Here is a 17,176-nt window from a genome sequence, read left to right as displayed (position 1 = left end):
CCCCTCATATTCACGGTGCGTTTACCATGGCAGTTGATAAAAAGACCACAGAATGACAAATATATCGTAATTATGGACACAAACAAAGGTGTAGTAGAAGTAGGCTTTATGAAAGTATTTAAATTTTGTGGCAAATCTCTGCATCAACATGGGCAGGGAGGCAACCAAATGCTTTGCAGTAGCAATTTCAGTTACCAAACTATTTCTTGGATAGACATTTATTACAGGTAGTTTATCTCTTCCTATTTCTCAAAGAGTTTAAGGCACAAAAGCCTGAAAAGGGCTTATAACATGTACATAAGTGCTATTATTTTGGCTGTCACCTCTAACGCAACATAATATTAGCTTAAATATATTGCTTGTCCATCCAGCTTATACAACATCCAGTAGAAAAATGCTTTCCAGATGAGCAACAATTCGTTGCACAATATATCGATTAGATTGCTGTGACCCGTTTTTACTGCGAGATCTTCAGTTTCACCATATTCACTCTGACAGGACAGTGGAAGACGCTATGAAATCTTAACAGCTTAATGAGACATCAAGGTGTGTCCACAATGAAAAAGGCACGATACACAAAATAACATTTAAACAAGGTTGCTGGTAAAAGTGTTTGAAACTGCTTGATTGATGGGAAATTATTTCCTCATACACAGGTGGAGAGGGAAGCCAAACGTGCGAGAGACCACCAGGTGGAAGGCATCGGTCTGTAGTAGTTTTAGGGCACTCCTTCCTGTCTTTATGCTCCCAAGTGCTCTTCAGGCAGATTGCTTAAGAACACCGAGCTGTAAACTTGCTAGCTCAAGATCACAGCTTAGGTTAAACAGAACAGAAGCTTTCATCTACATGATTTTTTCCCGTCCTCAAGTTACAGCAACCTTACCCAGTCACTAGAAAGCTTTTCTGACATTTCAGTGGCATCCAGCAATGATTTTTTAAAAAAACACATTCATGAGAGTTGGATCAAATGACTGAAGACAGTTAAATGGGCAGGAAAACAGAAAGATGGGCAGGAACCAAAATGCAAAGGGTAATTTTACTTAAAAGACCAACTTTTTTATTGTACGTTGGAGTAGAGTCTTTCCCCTGTGCCATCTCGTTGAAAGTTTATAAATTACAATTCCCAAGAAGTATTAAGAGTTCATTTCAAGACGAAAGGAATAAAACCGCTGCAGTTCTAACTTTCACCATGAATAAAGGTTACCATGATGCTCCTATGATACTCATTTCGTACAGGAAAGGCCACAGTCCTCCCGTACTTCCAGTAACAGACCTGGCTGGAGAAAGGGCCACCCCTCACTACCGCAGGATCCAGGTGCAGCGTAACAGTCTGGAGTGCACTGGCGGGCTTGTCACACAGACGCAGAGCCTCAGCAACGAGGCTATAACATGGCTGGAATCTCTGACGAGACAGTGTCCAAGGGCTGCCAATGACAGTCCATCAAGGCATCGTAGAGCTCTTCACTCTGTTCCATAAACTGTTTATTCGCTTCGTGGACATCTAACTGAGGCGTCGGATCTAAAGGAGGAAAGACAGACAGACAAATAGGTCACAAGCCAAACATTTTAGGAAAAACCCACATCCTGTAAACATCTTAGTTTTATTAAAACCAACATAGGAGGAGTCACAAAAAATTCCCAGCACTTGCCCAGTCATGAACCTGACTAGATTAGCCCTAGTAAATCATACTGCAATGGGATAAGAAATAATTACATCCCAGTATGTCCCTCTTTCCAGTGGTAATTGCCCCCATAGCAGAGTCAACAGAGAGAACGCATACCTGCACCTCGCAGCCCAGTGTCGCCATTTAAACTGCCAAAGAAGGTGGGCTGGCACTAAGGCATCGGACTGCAAAGTGGAGGAGCGGAGGCGCAGGCACACGTTCCGTTCTGCTCCCTCCACTACAGGGTCAGAGTGGATGGCTGGGGATGGTAGCGTCTTATGCTGCTGCAACAAGAGTCACCAGAGCTTGTCTGCCAAAGCCTCGAACATCTCAAAGCATTTCACAGTTAGTAACCAAAGAAGTGCCAGTGACACCACATACGAATACGTCCCCTATTTTACAGTTGGGAGAAATGTTTGTCAAGCATTTTGGAGCTGGAGAGCAACCCAGCGGGTACAATTTGGCTACTACCAATGTACACTTCACAACAACCGACCCATGGTATTCCCCAAACCGCTTGCAGGATGCTAACAACACCCGCAATCTAAAGCTCAGGTTATCAGGCTGGCACAATGGCATAGGTTAGTAAGCGACTATCGGAGCGCAAAGCACCCAGCTGACAAAATGGACAAACTACAAAACACACCAGAAAAAAAATGCTTGTAAACACGTTTGGTGTGTTTACATGCGGTGTGGTTCGTTGTAACACACCACAGGAGAACAGAATTAAGAAAAAAGGAATGATACACTGGCAACACATTATTTCAGTTTCCTACCAACGTCAACATATTAATTTAATCAACGAGAAGAAGATATTCCAGAGATATCCTAACTATTGCAGCAGTGTGTTAGCCTCCGAGAAAGGAATGCTCTCCTGTAACGCTTTTAAAAGCCTTTAAGGGCTTTCTCTTTGACATCATTACTGATACCTATGGATTCTGTAAAGGATTCAGCTGCTTTCTATTGTTATCATGTGATTTTTAATTTTTTTAAAAGAGAAAAATAAGATACACTGCATAGTACCTATTCCACTCAAATTTGGAACTGCTAGTATAAAACGATTTTTTTCTTGCATCAATAAATGAAAACCGCTTATACGTATATCTAAAACCCCAATATGGGTTAGTGGTCCATTTCAAGCAATGACTGCTGAAGCAAATAATTTATCAGTGTGATAACTGACAGTATTTCTTTTTTAAATTAAAAGCATAGTGAAGTATCCCGGGGTCTAAATGTCAAGATTTTACAGAAAAACAGACTATCTACATTGTTTTTGTAGCACAACAGAAAAAATACTAAAAAAAGGATAAAAGTTTGAATACTACAGAAGACAAAAATCTCAGTGCTAGTGAGGTCAGTTAGTTTCAGCCCTGACAAGGTTCAGAATAGGAACAGCAACCAATTGTGACCCACAAATTTTCTCAGACCTCAGATTTACTTAAAGGTATATTAAACATTGAAACTGAGGGCCATTTTGAGGAAGACTATCTCTAGTCAGTGCAGAACAGACAGACAACTTCAATACCAACTTCAAGTAACATACCTTCCAATGCATCCTCACCAACTTCTTCATATGTCTGCAAGAGAAAAAAAACCCAACACCTTAGAACAGATGTTTGTCTTTTCTTTTACAAACATCATCCGTTGATTAAGACTATCATTCACTGACTTTTATATCTGACTGATTACAACAGAATTCTTCACACACAAGCCCCATGTCCATACCAAGAGAACCTTTCTACCATAACAACTGTAATAAGAGACCCTTTGTGCCCTCCAGACATTTTTATCCCCCGAGTCCCACCAATATCTCCCACATGAGCAACAGTACATGCCAGGGTCTGATAAACAGTTTTGCTTCCTCATCAAGCAGCTATATTAAGACCCTAGAATTGAATATAAAATGTGCCTATCACCGTCTTGAAAGCTGTGTTGTGTTTCTGCACAGATCGCTGAAGAGCGAGTCCGTTGCACCGTCCTACCTGCATTGTGCTCTGCGTGTATCCATACTGGGGATAGCTGTAGCTGTAACTGCCTGTGTTCTGGTCGTAGCCCCACTGCGCGTAGTAGTTGTGATATTGCTGGTAATACTGGTTATAATTATAGTTGTACATCTGATTATACTCCATTGGTTTCACACGATTACTTAAAAAAATAAAGCAGGAATAAGTTGCAAATAATGCAGAACAATTACGAAGAAAAGCAGTGAAATAGCTTACAATACAATATGGTACACAAACAAGGCTTAGTCTAACATGCAAATTTCAGTCTTTAAAATATATTCACTATTTACTGCAGCAGTATTTATCATTTGCATACATTTGCAGAAAGAAAGAAGTGGTTTAAATTTAACACCCTTTCCTGTATTCACCTTCACTACTAAACATTGCTTTTTATGAGTTAATTTAGTATCACTTCCTGACTCTGGGAAGGGAAGAGTTCAGGACTATGAGCCTTAGCTTAGAATAATCCTGAACCACGATCCACATTCTTGGGTCTCTTTTTCCTTCTGATAAATAGGAAAGTACAGTACTCTGCAGCTTCCTGAGACAAGGTTCTGACTCTTGCTTTACAGGAAGAGTTAAAGACTTAGAGCCTTGCAAAAGAACTGGGGTTTTCTTTAGTAAGAATGGATAAAAACCTCTCCCTTCTGCCGCTATTGTACAGCAGCCTGAGCAATGACTGGTTGTCGCCGTTCCCACTGAACTGGGTGGCCTTCAACGCACAGAGTTGGAAGAGCTCATGAAGTAAAAAGGACTACAAGTAATTACAAAAAAAAAAAGACTTAAATAGCCTGTGAGCTGACTAAAATTCACATTCCCAAGGAACTGGGAATCCCAACTGATTATCAGGATTTGAAATAATGAGATGACAAATATTGTTTGAAAATGAAAATACATCACACATAAAGCTATGTCTAATGATGAAATTAGTGAGAAGTAGGAAGAAGGAAACATGTCTTCTCACCACGATACACCCCCTTTTTCTGCTTTTCTTTTCCTTATCCCCCCAAGAGTTCTGAGGTCACTGAAAATCTAAATATTATTCAAATAGGGAGCAATTACTATTATTTGTATTACCCTAGTGCTACGAGCCCCAAGTCAGACCAGGATCTCACTGTATCAGGCTCTGAACAAACACAGAAAAAAAAGTTAATCCCTGCCCAAAAGACTTATATTTAGTAGACATAATAATAGAATTAGTAAGGTAATTGAGCTTTGCTATCCAGAAATCAATAAGCAGATTTAGACTATTTCAGTTTAATGCAAAGGAACATATACTTTAAAAATAATAACATTTAAATACAGTATGTGTACATGTGTGTGTATTTATTCATGTATGTAGTTAAAAACAGTGTAAAATGCTCAGTCTTGATATAATGCTACATTTTTGTTTAATTCCTGTGCATTCTGATACTCTAGCTACTTTACTATATCCATGGGTATTCCTTCACTTTGTGATGGAAACTTCCAGGAAATGTACCCAAAACACTAAAAGATATTTAAAAACACATGTGATTTCACATCAGGCTGTTCTTTTAGAAACGTCTGGCTGCTCTTATACTCACGCTTTTGGTATAGCCACACTCAAGCGCACAGGTTTAGAGCCCAGCCCCACAGCTCCTTGACACTCTGTCAGCGCTCTTTTCTGTTCCAGTTCATCCGTGAATTTCACGAACCCATAACCTCTGCAAAGATACAGAATAACTCATCAAAAAAAAAACCAAACAAAAAAGCTGTGCCACTTTTAAAAAAGTATTTACAGGGAAGTCAAAGTTTACAGTGAAACACTTTCACTAGGGCTGTCCCTGCTTTTAGTACAGATTAAATGATTCTGCCTTCCAGTCGCTTTTGCAAAATGCTTGTAACCGTACATCCAAGCTTCAGCGGTGCTTTCAAGGGCTTGACAAAAGTAAAGTAATTCTTGTGCCAGTGGATCCTGAGGAGCTGGAAGTGAGCTGGCACAAGACATGTTGAAATCCATGAACAGACAGTAGCAAAGCTTCAAGTCTATACCGCGAGGGTACAGATTATCTAACCACTTGCAAGTCAGCACACAATTGCCACCTAAGCACCATTGATACTGAAAACTGCCCCACTGTGAAGGAAAACATTGCTTTTCTGTAGGATCAACTGAGATACACTTGCTGATCAAGTCCTTTTCTTCGATAGGAAAATATTCAAATTCCTAACAATGACACGGCCCCATCAGCATTCTCAACAGTGGAACTGAGAACGAGCTTTTAACGTCAAGTTGCTAAAACCTGCTCTGACAGCACAACTTGAACAGGGAGAGCACACCGCCAGCAACCCCTTGCCTCTGCCTTCACTGCGGCGCTAGCAGTACTGTACATCAGCCAGTCAGAGAATATTCATTCCCCTCCAATCCCAAAGGTCCTTTGCGTGGGATTCTGATGCCGTAGTGAATCAGAAGCAATGCAACAGCATCCAAGAGGGCAGTGCCAGGATCCCAAGATGGGATGGGCTGCATCACGCAGCAAAAAGATCAAAGACTTAGGTGTGGGAGGGAAAGAGAAATCCATCTAGGTGAGGGAAGGAGCTTGGGAGGGAAAGGGCTTGTCTACCCAGGGAAAAGAACGAGCCGTAAGCACGGGTGTAAATATACAGCATATTATCTACTCTGTGGGAACTCTTAAATATCGAGTAACACATTATTTCGAAAGTGGCATCACGTAGTAGGTCCACACTGGAAGCAATTATAGAGCAGTTGATGCCCCATAAAATGCAGTATCTTGCATAGCAAGCCATACACAGAAGTCCAAATGCATATTTTTATACATATATGCATGTACAGGTACTCCTCACATACAGAAGACCAAACCAAAGCTCAGGCTTATCTATATAAAACCGGATAATTAAGCGAGAACAAAACTCTATGCGGGTACACATTCTGTTTAACTTGTCCTCCACAAAAGGACTGTGGCAAACTAAACCAGTGCAAGTCAACTTCTAAGTTAGTTTAAGTCAATTTTAGGTGTTTACACACAAAAGCGTGTATGTTTCTAAGCTGCTACAAAGACTTCTGCAGCCTTTCAGATGCGACCAAGAGTGTGCACGTGAAACTGGGAATACTGGAGGTTCCAGAATGGAGAAGGACAAATGAACAGTTGGATGTAGTGTACAGGAATACACAGCTGGGTACAGCAAGGGAGACAGTGATTCTTCCAGCTTTTCCAGACACTTAGTTTTTTCACACCAGTGGCTAAACCAGCTTTTAGTACAGAAAAAAACCCACAAAGAAATTGCTTCTTCGTGGCCTGCCCTGGCAGACATTCTGTCCTGTCCTATCAGTTAGAAGCCCCCCCAGCCTGCAACCTCAGCAGAAAGCAAAGCAGCAGAGACAGCACTGCATCAGGCTCCAAGCTCCTCTCTTGCCTGGACAAGAGGTGCTGGGAGGAGGCCTTCCTGATCTACCAGCTGCAGCTGAAACGGCCAGGGTTTCGCTAGGCACATCCACAAGCCCCACGTTCCTCTCTCGCATCACACTAACACTTGCAGTTGCCTCAGCTTTGAGTAACTGCACAAGTCACAACAAAGCCCCTGGCAGGAACATTCCAGCACTGCTAGGGGAGAGAGCTGTGCTCTTCCCAGCAATGGGCCTTTAAGTCCCTGCTCCTTCCCCACTTCCCAAGCTACCACAGACTCCCTTTCCCTGAGGTCTGCATTTACAAACGGTTCCCAAAGCCCAACCCACATCACCCAACACCTATTTTGTAGGCAGAGATCGAAGCAGGTGCAGCAAAACAAGAACTGCTGGATTTACATCTCTGAGGAGGAGCAGGAGGCACCCAGAGCCCACCCTGTCTGTGTCAGTAACAGCATGAGTACTAACAGCTACAGAGTGCCTGAGCAGCTCTGCAAGAGGTTCAGGTTGCACATTAAGAAGAACTTCATTACCAGGGAGGTAATGCATCACTGGAACAGACAGGCTGTATTATCTGGGAGGATTTCCAGGCTAAACAAGTCATGGTTAACCTGATCTAGCACAGGCAGCAGTCCTGCTTAGAGTGGGAAGTTGGACGAGAGACCTCCAGAGGTTTCTTCAAACCAACATGTCTACAACTGAGAAACCTTATGTGAGAAAGAGGGGAGATCTACAGCAATGTTGTAAGTCTTATCACAACTTTCTCCTAGGTATTATAACAGAACATTGTGGTTCATTGAAGCCATCTTCTGTTTTGATAACAAGGATGCTCAACAACTGGTCCCTCTTCCAGGAAAATATAGTTTAATTTTCTGCTATCTAGAAAATGTTTTAATAACATTAAGAAAACCATCTTTTTGACATCTGCTTTTGGTGAGACATTTCCAGTAAAGATAAACAAGGCGGCTACTAAGTACTTGACAATGAATCATAGCGTTGTTTGCCCTACCCTATTTGAAACAAAAACCCGTAAAGCTTTCAAAGGAATACACTCAACAGCCTAAAGACTGTAAAAGCACAACTCCATCTAGGAGTCCAGGGAGAGTGTTTCAAGATTACCTAGATATTTTTCAGCATTTTCAGAGGTGCAGTAATACACTGCCAACACACAAAGAGCATCATACTGACAGAGGAGTGACAACATGCTGTGGTGGCTATCAAAATCCAAGCATACTGTAGGCTGTATTTTCAGATAACTAAACTCTAAACTGACAGAACTATTCTGTTTCCCTTGCTGCAGTATGTCTTTCCTGTTGCTGTATGTGAAGTGAAATAAAAGAATGAATAAAAGATGACTTACTTGGATACTCCTGCCTGATCCAAAACAACTTTTCCACCTCTACACGATGGATAAACTTTAACAAAAAATTCATATAACATGCCATCATCCACATCAGGAGTCAGGTCTCCCACAAAAAGTGAATATTCTGGACTAAAGAAACGAAAAGAAAACTTCTTAAGTACAACCACACAAAAAAAGAGGCATGCTGAGTGACAGCTAACATTTAGCTTCAACATTTGGCTTCAGAGAAAAGTGGTATTAAAGGACCATTTAACGGACACTTTAAAGTGTTGCCAGTTAAGTTACTTGGGTGACTAAAATTTTTATTGACATTGCTTTTCCAAGTTAATTCAAGCAGCACAACTAATCTACTTAATACTCCTTTTTATTTAAAGATCATTCCATTTTTTTTAGTTCTCACAGGATATCTCTGGATTCCTAACATGGCAAGAAAACATTAATGTCTCACTTATAGATCTGCTATTTCCAATATATTAAATTATAACATATGAATTAGATTCTTTGATGATAGAAAATTTTGATATCTTAAAAGACACTCCTGACAAATCTGCTGTGCCACACAAAAGGCAAAGCATAAAACTGACAGGCAGTCAAATTTTTCCTCTCTCTGCTAAAGACTCAGGGGCAAGCTGCTGGAATCAGAAAGGAATCCAATACATCTACCTGTATTTCCAGAGCAAACAGAACTGTAAGAATTAGTTAACAAATGTACATCTCATTCATGTCCTCATCTGTCATGCCTTGATTCTAACCTAAAAAGTTGTGTTTAAAAAAAAAAAATCATAATAATCTAAAATAAAATGTAATTGCTGAGATATGAGTAACACTACCCTAATGAACTGCGGGACCGGGTTGCTTTCACCCTCGCACACACCTGCCTGAACACCTCCTTGTGTTATTTTTCCTGCAGCTGTGTAAGCGTTTCTGGGCAGGTATTATGAAAGGTACTCACACCACCCAGCCTCCGGAGCCTAATTCAGCCCGTTTGTCTCCTTCCGCACCTTTCAGCATCAACGCAGAGAGAGGGGCCCCTCCAGAGGGCAATTCAGAGCGCCCTGCTCTCTCTTTGCTGACCGCCGTGGTACTCTCTCCGGTTACGGCGGGTGGTGTGAAACCACTGCGTTTATCTTTTGGTGCTAAACACGTTCATGGCACTTATACAGCATTATGATGGGATGCATCCTCGGATACACAGAAAGTGCTAACATGCTATGGCATCGCAAATATCTACAGCGTGTGCCAAGACAATTTAATGTAATCTGCCTTTTTAATTATGAGATTCAGTTATCTGGCACTGCTGGACAAAGTGGTACAAATTTTAGTTGTAGCATCCTGTGAATGCTCTCCTAGCAAAATTTTCTAGCTGTACATCATTGGCAGTAATGAACTTGTGGGTGTACATATATGGAATCCTCTTTACAAGGCAAAGAGGACTGAAAAAGAGACATTAAGCAGGCAAAATTAATATTTGAATATTGAGCATTTACCTGTTATCAGGCTGTTTTCCATACGTTGCATAATTCAATTTAAATCGCTTTGCCTGAAACAAGGCAAAAATGAATCCATACATTCAAATGCTCTCATGTGAATCCAAACAATTAGGAAAAAATACAATAAATTTTACATAACTTTCTTAATGCTGACAGATGTTCAACGCCGTCAGGCCAGCCAGTTAAGGACAGCATTTTTATTCGACTTCAGCACAGCTATAATAACAAAAATCAGCAAAGAACCTGCACCAAGAGGCCTATGTTTGTTTCAACAATTTATAAAGCTAGTGAAAGAGAGGTGAGCCTTACATACAGCAAATTTTTCTATCTTTAAGGAAGACAGGAAAACAGAGGTACTAACAACAAATATTAAATAACTTCTAATTTTAAGGTCTTAAAATGAAATGACAGCACAGACTGCTGGACATTTGCGATTTGCAGGAATACTGGCAGACCAGAATCCATCACACTGGAAAAATGGAATCAGTCCCTGAGTCTGGAAGTATGGCTAAAGACTTTGCTCTGGATGATGCACTCATTAAGATCCAAAATTAAGGTTTTTCTGAAAGAGTTACCTGTCATTGGACACTGGAGGCCTCTCTAAACTTTGCATGTGATTTTTTTTTTAAACAAGTTTCCCAGGAACCTAGATTTGTGCCCACTGGCACATCTGGAACTCCCTGTCCCCATCCTACCAGGGTTCAGCAACTTGTGCTCAACTCACATTTGAGTCTAGACCGAGATCTAAGGAGCAACCGGTCTTCTGCCTCAAAATCCTGAGGGTCTCAATCCCACAAGCACTCTTATACTGTGCTTAGTCCACAATGATCCAAGCAGGCTCTCCACAGAGTGCAACGGTAATTGCTGTTTTCCTCTGAAACATGTCTGACAGAGGAAGAATCAAAGGGTTGCACCCCTTTACAAGAATACTGGTGTCAGAACTCACCCAGAGAGTGGAAGACCTAAGCTGGAGTCAGCTTGAGTGGCTTCAAAACCATTTTTCTGTCTCCCAGCAGGCTTCCAAAGTAGATATTCCTCTACACTACACAGTGGCACAGCAAGAACTTGCACCTTGTATGCTGTACTTTCTTCCCTCAAAGATAGCGTAAATAATTCTCTGGAAATAGAGCAAAGACTATAGGCTCTATTTCTATTTCTATAGGCTCTATAATCATGCTCCTTGCATGCTTGCATTCACAAGTGCACAGAGGGACACAACTCTTTCTGTGGACCATTTACAAGCTAACACAAAATTTAGATTCCACTTCGAAGCGCTTTCATCTTTTATTTTGGATTTTGCTCTTCATTGCAATATTTTGGGTTTAGAATCGATGAGAGACCTTCCACTCAAACAGGAATGGGGGACACTAATTCTGTAAAACAGAGACAGTAACAGTGCCATGGCTCTCTGTTATTCCCTTGGCTGATTCAGTATTTAAAAATAAATAAAAGAGTGAGCCGCATTCAGTTTTTTTGCAAACAAGAGGAAAAGTATCTAAACATAAGAAACGAGCTGGACAGCTGCCTGCTGAGTGCACTGATTTATGCTACCTAGGTTGGATCTCTGTCTGACATCTGCAATTCTCTCCATGTGTTATGTAAACCATCCCTCTACACAATGCCGCATTTTGAATCAAACTGTGGATAAAGATGGGTACTCCTGAAACCAAACTTTGATTATTACACTACTCCTTGCAGGAGCTGCTCGCCTTCTCTCTAGTGACTACAGAAGGCATCCGGGAAGATTGGCTTCTCTTAATGCTGGGCTCTGATTTGCGGTGTAAGGGCATGTTAAACAGGACAGGTGAAACAGGTACCTCCAGGCCTCTCATCTGTCCCTTTTAATAGGGAACACCGTCCTCTCAGGAAGGCTGACCAAACACCTGAAGGAACACCACCTGAACTTCCCAGTCTCCTGCTCAGGGTACTAACTACACCGAAACAGGCATTGGTTTACCTTATGGTATCACACCGTGACTGCGGTGATTCTAGAGCTGCTTTACGAATCAGTCATCATAGCTCCTGCTGCCAACTTCTGTGGGCACAACGGACAGCTGTGTCAGCCGCCCCATTTTAATCTACCGCACGTTCGAGTCACCATCCTAAAATTAGCCTCTCTGACTATTCCTCCTCTTCTCCTAACTACCTTGCTTTTACGCATCCGAGACACTTGTTATGTACTCCAGTTATACAGTGGAATAGCTCTTTCTCCTCTGTAAACAGGTTTGAATAACTTTTGTTTGCTAAGGGCCAAAAACAATGCAAAGATTAAAAGTCATCTCTTGCAAATTAAAGTTACTCAAAAGCCACTGCGAACTCACAAGTTCATCTTGTGCATCTATAACAACACACACAACATAACAAATCAATCTGAAGCTACAAATGAAGAGAGATCAAAGGACTGCAGTAGGTACACTCAATCTATTTTTCCCTTGTTCTCCTCTGGTTTCTCATTAGTCCAGCTTTGGTAATAGTAGAAAGGCTCAGAAATAAAAAAAAAAAAACAACACAGCATTTCCATGCCTGGGTTTTATCCAGACATTCACACAGATATTAGTATTTTTTCCAACAATTTTCTGAGCAAGAACATTAACAGCTGTATGTTCATTAATTTAACTCTAAAGAAAAGAAGAATTCCAGTTTGTTAACTATTCAATTTCTCTGTAATCATTCAAAATACAGATTCTACACTATCTGTTCCTTCCCAACTGGCTGATTTAATGTACTTACCGGTGTAGCACCAGGAAGCGGCTTTCCATTGATTTTGTGCAAACATTTCTCTGCAGTAGCTAGATCTGCAAATTCTACAAAGCAATAGCCTGCTGGAATTCTGAACACAGACACAGGAGAGGAGAGAGAAAGATTCCAGATTTAAAACATGTTTGAGGAGGAATATTATATTTTTAGATAACTAGTAGGGAATTTGCTTTAGCTGCAGTACTTAGAACAATTCCTTTTTCAAAGTAAAATCATTAGCTACCAAAAAGAAGCTAGCGAAGTAATCATGGCTCTCAAGTAGAGCGATAACCCCTACTTACCAGTAAGTCATGTCAATATGAGCACATAGAAAATAGTTTTGCTCACAATTAGTTTACTTTGTACTTTCATGGACTATATAAATTTTCCCACTCAAGTTTAAACAATTGAAAACTGAAATGACAACATTTACAAGAATACGAAGCTACTTTTTTTTCTGCGTAGTCACTCATTTTATTCCCAATTAACTCAAAAGGTTCTCGTATTGCTCTTTCTAAGTCAGACTTCCCACCTCTGCCAGCATCACGTAGCTGCACCAGTGCAACCATTAACACAGCCTAGTCACCGAAGCCTTCAGCCCAGCAGGTGTAATTCCCAGACGGACCGTACGGCATGCATACGCCGCTCTGAATGAGTGCTGAAGCACTGCACGATGAGGGCCACGCCTTGGGTTGTTGATGGGGAGGTCAAAGAACCAGCAAGCGTCCTCTCCATTGCTAATAGCGATACACCCATATTGTTGTCAGCAATGGCGAAAAGCTCAAAGAGAAAATCATTGTAATATGGACAGGACCACAGTGATGCTGTGCAGAGGGCAAACGGTTCAACTCAAACGCAAACTGAGAACAAGCATAAACAGTTACCCTGTCAACCTGTTTCGAATGATTTTTACACTCAGTACAAGCTCTCCCATGGTGGCAAAGGCTCTTGAAACAAAGTTTTCATCCATATATGGCTCCAGCTATAAAAGCAAAAAAAAATACGTTAGGTCAACGCAACTACAAACAGGAGAATATATGTGTCAATGTCACCCTAAGCAGTTAAAACATTATTGAGAAGTATTTTACCCTTACACTTCAAAAAGAAGACTCATTTAAGAGGGTCGATGCCACTCAAAACCAGCAGGCATGCATGAACCAGGCTCAACAGTCTGCAAAGTGGAACCCAAGAGACAGCATGAATTTCAGAGAACAGGGAGCTTTCACAGGACAAAAGCCACTGAGAAACATACAGCAACAAACTGAGCATTCACTACACAGAGCAGGGGACAAGGAGATGGCGGGCTCCTTCTCTATACGCAAACGGAGGTTGGGCCGGTACACAGGCATGGCACAGCGCGAGGGGGTTACCCGCATGCATCAGGTAACACAGCCCCCATCAAGCCGGGGTAGGGGTTTGCAGAGCTGTGTCTGCCTTGCACAACCATGGAGCGACACAGGGCAGCACGTGGAGGGGAGACCTCTAATCGCGTCCCGCAGTAGGTCTGTGCTTCATACTGTCCGTGGGTGAACTGATCATGTTCGTGTCATAGGTGGGAGTGGGGCGCTGTGCGTGTGAAGTGCAGTGTCACTGAACATGCTGGAGAGCAGGCGTCTGTACGGTAAAAGTGACTGAAAAGTACGAAATGGCTGCAATTTGGACCAAATCTATAACGAAGGGATTGAGGGAAAATGATGCCTCTCTGTGTAACAGAAAGTGCAGGAGGGAAGGAACTGAAATTCAGGTTTTGTGCAATACACGTACTGATGGGGAGCACTGCGCGTGTCAGGTAACGCGGGACCAGGCTGTGGGGGAAACATGCAGCTCCACGTACGTACATACACCTGCGTGAGTAAGACACGTGGCCTCGCGGGAACTGACAGCCCGCAAGCATGTCCGTGTGTCTGGCAGGCACCAGGCGGCTCCGACACTTGTGTGCGTGACAGAAGGTGCAGATTTTGGCAGTATCTGTGCAGATCTGATAGTGGGTAACCGTACTGCACTCCCACGTGCAAAAGGTGGCAGATGTCATGCAGAGGTGTGAGTGTCAAGCAGAAATTACTCCATCACATGTCCTAGAAGCAGGAGGCAGCACTCCTCTGTACAGACATGGACGCAGAGGCTGATCCTGTGGGGTGTGTGTGCAGAAAAGCCAGACTCCTAAAGGCAACAGGTGACTGTTGCTTGGATATGTGTGTGCGTTTCAAAGAGCCGCAGCCTGCTTGTTAGAGGTGACTGAAAAAGAAGATGGTCTTACGGTGGAGAGGTGGTGGATAACCCTTTGCGTGGTGAAAGGGACTCTACAGAGTGTGTTTGCACGACTGGCAGGCAGTGGAAGACTCCCTGGTGTGTCAGTGTATGCGTGCAATTCAACAGCAAACTTGGTGTAAGTGGGTGTTTGAGAGAAGCAGCCAGTGGGATGCTCAGAGATGTGCTGCGTTGTGTGTGTAGACACACACGAGAGAGAATGAGGTGCATGTGTGTGTGCAAGCAGGACTACACAATATTCTGGTGTGAGTCTGTAAGAAAGAGGCTGGAGAAAGATGTGCATGCAAGTAACAGGCAACATAGAAGTTGTGATGTGCTGGTGTAACTGCATACGCACAGCTGTACGTATGTGCGGGTGTACACAGGCTGGTGGCAGGCAGCAAGGACACTACGATACAGCGGTGGGATTGCATACGTGACTGCAAAAGCAGCAGTCAGTGCAGGCACTACAGGACAACGTGAACACATACATACAGGTGTGGGTGGCAAAGCACTACACGCTGAGTGTGAGTACGCATACGTGAGCGCGCATGAAAGTGTGCGTGTACAGCGACAAGCAGCGAGGGACACAGGTGCAGGAGCATGAGGGTGTACACAGCGTGTGTAGGGGACAGATACCAAGCGACACTGTGGGGTGCGTATCACTGTGTGAGTGTGCCCAGGGGGTGCACATGAGCAGGCAGTGAGAGACACCCTAGGGCGAAGAAGCATCTGTGAGGGTGAGTGTGCTGCCAGGGGCACATGCAGGCAGGAATGAGGGAAATATTGGGGCACTTACACAGTGCTTACGAGTGTGCGTGCACGTCAGGGAGTGCAAATCCTTTATAGCCACGCGAGTGCACCCACAGGTGTGTGTGTGTGGGGCAGGAAGCGGGGGACACTCTTGGATAGGTGTCTACAAGCACACAAGTGCAAGTAAGCATAAGCGCCTACAAGTGTGAGCACAAGTGTGTGAGCCTTGCAGCACAAGCACGAGTGCAAGCGCGTGAGTGTGCAAGTGCCTTAGAGCACACGACCACGAGCATGTAAGTGCCCACAAGCACAGGAGCATACAAGCCAGCATACAAACCCTAGAAGCATGCAAGTGTACAGGCTTGAGAGTACATGAGTGTGTAAGTGCCTCACAGAGCACAACAGTGTGAGAACACGCCAGTGCCCACGAGCGTGTGTGCCCACCAGCGTGAGCCGTGTAAGTGGTGTGGGTGAGGGGGTAAGTGGCACTGGTGTAAGTGCCATGAGCGTGCCTGTGACCCTGGCTGCAGGCAGGCAACGAGGGTCACTCAGGGGGGTGTGTGTGTCTAACTGTGTCTGTGAGTGTGTAACGGCCCACGAACGTGTCTGCCTGCACGGGGTCAGGGTCTCTGAGTGTGTGTTTGTGTGTCAGCCTGCGTGAGCCTGCCAGCGCGCACAGGAGTGTGTGTGTGTGAGTGTCCGTCAGCTCGGGAGTTTCTGTGTCAGGGGGCGCGAGGGTCCGTGGGGCTGTCTCAGCGTGTGAGGGTGTCAGTCTGTCAGCATGAGGGTGTCAGTCGGTGTGAGGGTGTCAGTCTGTCAGTGCGAGGGTCGGTGTGAGGGTGTCAGTCGGTGACAGTGTCAGGCAGTGCGAGGGTGTCTGTCAGTCAGTCAGGCAGTGTGCCCCTGCCCCGAGCCGCCCCGGCCGCTGCCCTCCCGCCTCCCGCCGGCCAGGCCGCCCCGCTGCCCGCCTCACAAAGCCCCGCGCGGGTCCCGGCCGGACACTCACGTCCCCCATCCACAGGCTGGCGGCCATGCTGCTCCCGCAGGCCCCGGGGCGGGCTGAGCGGGGCCGCGGCTCTCGCCTCTCGGCTCGGCCCGGCCCAGCCCGGCTCGGCCCCGCCAGCTCCGCCTCACGCCGAGCCCGGGCCCCGCTCCGCCGCCGCGCTGCCCCCGCCGCCTCCTCCGCGGCGCCCGGCGGGCGGAGAGAGCGGCGCCCCCGCCGCCACGGGCGGCCCGGCCCGCGGCAGCGCCCCCTGCCGGCAGGAGGAGCGCGAGTGGCGGGGGGGCTCACGAGGGAGGCGGGTGTGAGTAGGGGGAAGAGGGTTGGGTTTCGGGGCTTCTCGAGGAGGTTTTGGGGCGCCGGGAGGCGGTCTTGGGGTGCTGGGAGGTGGTTTGGGGCGCGGGGAGGGGATGGGGTGCCTGGTGGGGCGGTGAGGAGGCCTGAGGGGGGGAGGGGTGAGATGAGGGGTGCAGGGCTGGGGAGGGGGAGAAGGAGGAGGAAGGGGCTGAGGGGCGGTGGGGAGGGGGACGGATGGATG

General features: G+C 44.7%; 1 protein-coding gene across 5 annotated transcripts; it reads right to left on the bottom strand.

Moving 5' to 3' along the window:
- Nucleotides 1-91: 91 nt before the first annotated feature.
- On the bottom strand, nt 92-16,841 carry TRNAU1AP (tRNA selenocysteine 1 associated protein 1). Of its 5 annotated transcripts, XM_086764918.1 has the most exons (11): nt 16,645-16,841; nt 13,733-13,809; nt 13,523-13,620; nt 12,633-12,732; nt 10,043-10,118; nt 9,900-9,954; nt 8,410-8,541; nt 5,233-5,352; nt 3,647-3,809; nt 3,208-3,241; nt 92-1,519 (listed from the first exon to the last, which is right to left on the bottom strand). In XM_086764918.1, exons 5-11 carry the CDS (start codon nt 10,095-10,097, stop codon nt 1,383-1,385), a joined length of 696 nt encoding a protein of 231 aa, XP_086621044.1. In that variant the 5' UTR covers nt 10,098-10,118; nt 12,633-12,732; nt 13,523-13,620; nt 13,733-13,809; nt 16,645-16,841; the 3' UTR covers nt 92-1,382. The 5 variants fall into 5 exon arrangements, with proteins under 5 accessions (XP_086621044.1, XP_086621040.1, XP_086621039.1 ...); XM_086764914.1 differs by lacking the exon at nt 10,043-10,118 and having other exon boundaries at nt 9,900-9,952; XM_086764913.1 differs by lacking the exons at nt 10,043-10,118; nt 13,733-13,809 and having other exon boundaries at nt 9,900-9,952.
- Nucleotides 16,842-17,176: the final 335 nt, after the last annotated feature.

This window comes from Chlamydotis macqueenii, chromosome 22, assembly GCF_036417535.1.
Source record: "Chlamydotis macqueenii isolate bChlMac1 chromosome 22, bChlMac1.mat, whole genome shotgun sequence".
Classification (NCBI taxonomy): domain Eukaryota; kingdom Metazoa; phylum Chordata; class Aves; order Otidiformes; family Otididae; genus Chlamydotis; species Chlamydotis macqueenii.
Note: the sequence above shows the minus strand (reverse complement) of the source record. Positions and strands in the feature narration are given on the sequence as shown.

Coding starts and splice junctions, on each gene's coding strand:
- TRNAU1AP (XM_086764913.1), bottom strand. CDS start 16,671: ATGGCCGCCAGCCTGTGGATGGGGGAC. Junction 9,953..12,632: donor CGCTTCCTGGTGCTACACCG/GTAAGTACATTA, acceptor GCCTTGTTTCAG/GCAAAGCGATTTAAATTGAA. Junction 5,353..8,409: donor GATCAGGCAGGAGTATCCAA/GTAAGTCATCTT, acceptor GTATCTTTGCAG/AGGTTATGGGTTCGTGAAAT.